The sequence below is a fragment of the Corvus brachyrhynchos genome, unplaced genomic scaffold, assembly GCF_000691975.1.
Source record: "Corvus brachyrhynchos isolate BGI_N302 unplaced genomic scaffold, ASM69197v1 scaffold101, whole genome shotgun sequence".
NCBI classification, from domain to species: Eukaryota; Metazoa; Chordata; class Aves; order Passeriformes; family Corvidae; genus Corvus; species Corvus brachyrhynchos.
Genome location: NW_008237239.1, coordinates 2,275,789 through 2,281,162, shown reverse-complemented (window position 1 = coordinate 2,281,162; position 5,374 = coordinate 2,275,789). Strand labels below are relative to the sequence as shown.

Below are 5,374 nucleotides of genomic sequence, written 5' to 3'. Positions count from 1 at the left end.
CTTATTTAGCAAGCCAGCTCCCAGGGGACGAAGGAGCGTGCCTGTTCCTCATCTCCTCAGCACCCACCAGGTCAGACGTCTGGCTGAGCCCAGTCATTCCTGCCACTGCGTGACCCAGCACGCTCAGGAGACAGCCAGCACAGGCAGTACTTGCTCGCGTCTCAGGGCTCTCAGCGCCTTCCCAAAGTCTCTCTGGCAAGCAGTGCCCAACGCGCTTTCCTCACTGCCTTCCTCCAGGGCTCAGACTTTGCTTTCCAGTATTAATGGCTCACACTTCACACCTCTTCAACAGTCCAGATGCCTGTCTTCTGCCACATGGAGTCATTTACCTCCCTAAACTCATTTTACTATATGTGCATTATAACTCACGTTATTCACTGCTCCACTGGAAAGCACTCCACTGGAGCCCACAGCTCCACTGGAAAACACTCATCCCAACCTGGCCATGATATTAAGGCAGACAATAAAGCCAGGGTCACCACACTTTGGCCAGCTGTCCTGGAAACCATCCTTCCCCTGTGGGCAGTCTTGGACAAAAGGCTGCTCCAATCAATCTGGGTACTAATTTAACCAGTTTATTGGTTAAACGCTAACCACAGGATGAGATCCTGGCATATTTCATGCTTAGCAATACCAGACTAGCCATTATTTTATCATGACATTAAGTGGCACCAGGGATGCCAGGAGAAATATGAGCTTGCCCAGAAGGCTTCACCCCTTTACTGTGACTGTCAGAGCACTGAAAGAGCAATTGAAATTATTACAGACATCCTTTCAGTTCCTCCCAGATCTAATACGACGTAATCTTGTTCATCTTGGATAACCACATCGAGTCATTAGCTCGTCAATAATTCACCTTGCACCAAGCGCCGTGACTTGGCACGGAGCAGGCTGTGCTCTCTTCAGGTGGCCAAAGCCTGAGCATCTCCTGGCCAGCCCACTTCCCACTGTGCTGGTCCTCACAGACAGACAGGGGTGGGCTGTCCCAGGCAACCAGGGCCAGCTTGCTCCCAAATCCTGCTCCATTCTACAGCAGGGACAGCCATGCACGGTGAGAGAAAAGAAGAAAAAAAAGGAAGGCATCGCTGTAAATGGCCTCATGCTTTTAAAAATTCACCATTGGCAGGAGCAGGGATATCTGAGAAATATTCTAATTAAATAAGCTCCAAGTTACACCAGGAGCTCCACACAAATAACTGGCCACACACATCAATTTTCACACCAGTCCAACTGCACCTGTGGCCTGCAGAGGATGCAAAATCTTGCTTTACACAAGCTTGTTGAAATTCAGCAGTTTTGCCAATTTGCTAAAACTGAGCTCAGCTATGCAAAGCAGCCGAAGTCCCACAAAATCAGATGTACCTGACAGAGTAGGAGGTGTAGAGAAGCAAGATTTTCAAGTGCTTGGAATGCCTCCCTGTTTTGAGCCTGCAAAACTCAGCTGGACACTTCCCAGAAACAGACTTGCAGAAGACTTTCACAGAGGCAGCTTTTAAGAAGTGCCTATATAGGATTTCATCCTTTCTGGCTCCAAAGAAAACCTGGATTAAAGCTGCACTCAGCAATCCAAAAGGGCCAATTCCAAATTCTCTAGAACCACGGCACCAAGCCCCAGCCAGGCAGCACTGGCTGCACTGGCTGCACTGGAGACATGCCAGGGGCACAGAGAGGAAAGCCTCTGCATGTATTTACATCATGACAACATAAAAAATATACAGTTGTCATTGTCACTTAGGGCCCAGGAGCTCACTGGGAAGGGAGGGGAAGGAAAAAGATATCTTGCCACCTCCCCAGGCACTTCCAGCTGAAATCTTCAACAGCTCATAATCCTTAGGGTTGGGAAGATACACCACTCTTAATTTGGGGTTTTTTGATGTTCAGGTGCCCACAGGTAACTTCCTGGACGTACGGATCTGTTCCTTACAGCTTGCCTCCAGAGGAGCCAAGGAGCATTTTGAAAGCCAACCTACTCCAGCAGTTCAGAGGATGAAGCAACAGGGACTGGGTCACCCTGTTCTGGGATGAGGAGGGGAACGGAGCCAGTTGTACTCACACAAGCCCTGCTGCTTGCCCAGAAAACAAGCCCTGGTCTGTTGTATTTATTACATATGTGGCCATCAGTGGTCTGCAGGAGAGATGTGGGTTTCGGAGGAAAGCTGCAGCAAATGCTCACAAAATGCCCTCCAAGTGGATCTCTAGCATGGCTAATGTCCCATTCCACTGAGTCATTTCAGGGCCAGGGATTTGCACCAGGGGCAGTGCAGTGAGGGCTGTATCCCCAGCAAGCCCAGTCCATGCAGGAAGGAAAAGCAGAGACAGTCAGCTGAGCACCTCCCCTTCCCTCCTCACCCCAAGCTGCAAGAATCCCGGGAGTTCTCTACATTCTCCTGCTTCTGGGCAGAAACTCCCTCTGGCCAGGGCCACGAGGATGGCCATGGCATCACCAACCCTTCAGCAGTGCAGAGGAAGTGGATGGCATCCGTGGCCTGCAACACCAACCCCCTGTTTAAAGTCCCTCTCACCCCTGATCCACAAAAGGGACCAGATCTGGGCTCAGCCTACACGGCTCAGGTGGAGCCGTCCTGCCCACGGCCATTGCTCTGCTCTGCAGAGTGCAGCGTGGCAGCAGCAGCAGCGAGCCTGCCTGCAGCAGGCATCCCAGCAATGTCAGCTATGCAGTGTCCTCCTCTGTGCCCCCAAAGGGTCAGGTCTCCATCTAAACAGGAAGCCAGGATCTGCCAGGCCCCGAGTGCGGGGCAGTAGAAGGGAGGCAGCGCTACAGGAGGTGCTGCTGCTGCTGTCCCAGTCCCTCCCTGCTCCCAGCCCAGCACGGGCAGTCATGGGGGGCTTCCAGGGCATCCTCCCCACTGGGATCCTCACTCTGGGGCAGAGAGCATCCTCACTTCTTTGCAGAATCATTTTTTTAAGCATTTAGAGGCAAAGCCCAGAAAGCAGCTATGGTGAAGGCAGCACTGAGAAAGGAGAGTTGAAGCAGCAGAGGGGATGGTGAGGGTTCCCCTCCTTCACCAGCACTGACTAACTTGGAACAAACTGAGACAGAGCACTTTTCCCCCTAAACCAGGGACTGCATTAAAAACCACACAAACCTCAGGGTCAGCAGGTGCTTCACACCCTACACACAGAACTGCTGTTGCTTGCACTTGATGATCTCTCATTGCTTGCTTTCTGTGCCTAAATAAACTTTTTCTTCCTCTGGTTTCCCCATGCCAATATTATGAGATTATTTTATTCCGTAAAGCACAAGGGTAGCTGTGCTCTTTAAGGAGGACATGCATTCCTTCAGCTCCAGCCAAACTGAAACGAGCCCCCGGCACCCAGCCCAGCCAGAAATACCCTCAGCAATGCTGTGTCCTGCTGCCAGGCACACAGCCAGGGCAAAGCACAGGAAACCGGGGGGGCTTTGCACGTAAACAGCCATCAAACCAACCAACCTGGCACCCTCCTCACAAACAGCAGCCCCAACAAATAAATACACATTCAAAGTCTCTCTGGCAGATCTGATCTGCAAAGTCACAGCCTTTCAATGACTTGCATCTCTTCTGTCTTACACAGGTGAGGAAAGCCTGAGCACACGCTTCAAATACATCATTCACCATGAGAAACCATTATTTTACCCTGCTCTGTGTCCTTTCCTCGCCATTCAGAGCTGTACCTATGAATTTTCTAGACTGTGCTTGAGTTTATTTGTATTGGTCAACAAGGACGTTCTGGTGCTCTTCTTTTTCCCCCAGGGTTTACTTAAGCCCTCAGATTTGTTCTAATCCTCCCATACTGAGGTGGAGCTCTGTGATTTTTGGGGCTGGAGCTGCATTCTTTCAAAAGTCTTGAAAGGCAGTGAAGGAAACTGCTGTTTATAAGAGCTCTCAATGGCATAACAGTTGTTCTGTCCCAAACCTCGTCTGGACAAAAAACTCATGCCATAAAGGACTTCCCAGTTTGTGCACCAGTTACAACATCAACCTCCACGGAGAGGACAAGACAGAAGATAGGAAAGCTGTTGAGGAAAGCCCACAAACTATTTACACCCTCAAAGTTTGAAACAGAAGAGCCTTGAAATCTGTGTCCTTTGGATGTGATACTCCTTACCTTGGGATATGATACTCCTCTCCTCCTCTGGTGAAAGGGAAAATGAGATTATACCAAGAGTCTGCACGGAGGGCTGAGAGGAGCAGAGCTCTGGTACAGCTGCTCAGTGACAGGAGCAGCTTTGGTGCTTATGGGATCCCATGAGACCAGCAGAAAGACAGCTCATCCATTACCCAATGTCCCTGCAAGTGCCTTCGGGTCCTTCCAGTGAAGAGTGTTATTCCCAGGGGAGAGTCATCCCGGGAGGACAGGGTAGACTCCTTGCTGTGGCCCAAGGACAGACCAAATTACCCACACCTGCGGCCACAAGGCCACAGACAGCACACTGAGGTCCAGCCCAAAGGGCTGTCCCTTGTTGAAGAGCAGTCAAGCTCCTGCTGTTTTAAGCCTGGGGGCAGCAAGTTATGGGGTACATGGGTTGCTCCCCTGCCAGCCCCCTCTGAACACCTTCCAGTTGTGCTGGTGAGAGGCTGGGGAGCAGAAGAAAAGCTCCTCTCCTGGCTATTGGCCAAGCATTATACGGCAGGAGTGTCCCATATCCTGGCTGTAAGTATTTTGGGAAGCCAGATGACTTCATTACCAGATGACAGACACCCCCTGACCTACTCACCATTAAACAAGCTCACTGCTGGCCAGCCCCAGAGCTCGTTACTCTGCACCTTAATTTGCACATTGCCATTTAGCACTAAGCTGCTGCCATATCCAGGCAGCGCCTGAATTTTCATGTTGCTGAAATTCTTACACAAGCAGTAAAACCCTAAACTACCTCTTGCACAAGTAGCTTGTTGTTACTTTGTTATTGGGACCGAAAAATGAGGAAATCCTCCGAATCGTGGACATGCTACAGTTACCACCCGGGGCCAGCAGCCTGACATCCCACATCCACCTTTCACCCCATTCCTGCCTCCACAGCACGGGATGCAGCACTGGGAGCACGGACAGAGCCCTGCTACTGCACAGGATGCCCAGGTACCGCGGGGACAGCCATGCTGCAAACAGGACTACGCCACACAGAGCCTGCAGGCACCGTGCCCGGGTGACATGGAGATGTCAGCAGAGAGAGGGACAGTAAAAAACACAGAGTTATGAGTACACTGGAGGACAGGATTTACACAAGACAAAGCTGCACGGGCAGATGGAGGAGAACTCCAGGCACCCTGACGCAGAAGGGGAAGGAGCACCCTGGCCACACTCACCCTGATGCGCCTCATGGCCGTCACGATCTCCACCCGGCTGTTCGGCCGTGGCACATCCAGGCTCCCGATGT

At 51.4% G+C, this 5,374-nt stretch overlaps 1 protein-coding gene across 2 annotated transcripts in view; it reads right to left on the bottom strand.

The window, feature by feature from the left end:
- NOS1AP (nitric oxide synthase 1 adaptor protein) overlaps nucleotides 1-5,374 on the bottom strand; it is a 45,729-nt gene that overhangs the window by 30,427 nt on the left and 9,928 nt on the right. For both annotated transcript variants that reach the window (XM_017729684.1, XM_017729685.1), the window contains exon 2: nucleotides 5,304-5,374. This exon is cut by the window's right edge and continues 1 nt beyond it. In XM_017729684.1, coding sequence (XP_017585173.1) covers nucleotides 5,304-5,318 — 15 coding nt within the window. In that variant the 5' untranslated portion in view covers nucleotides 5,319-5,374. The remainder of the gene's footprint in view (nucleotides 1-5,303) is intronic.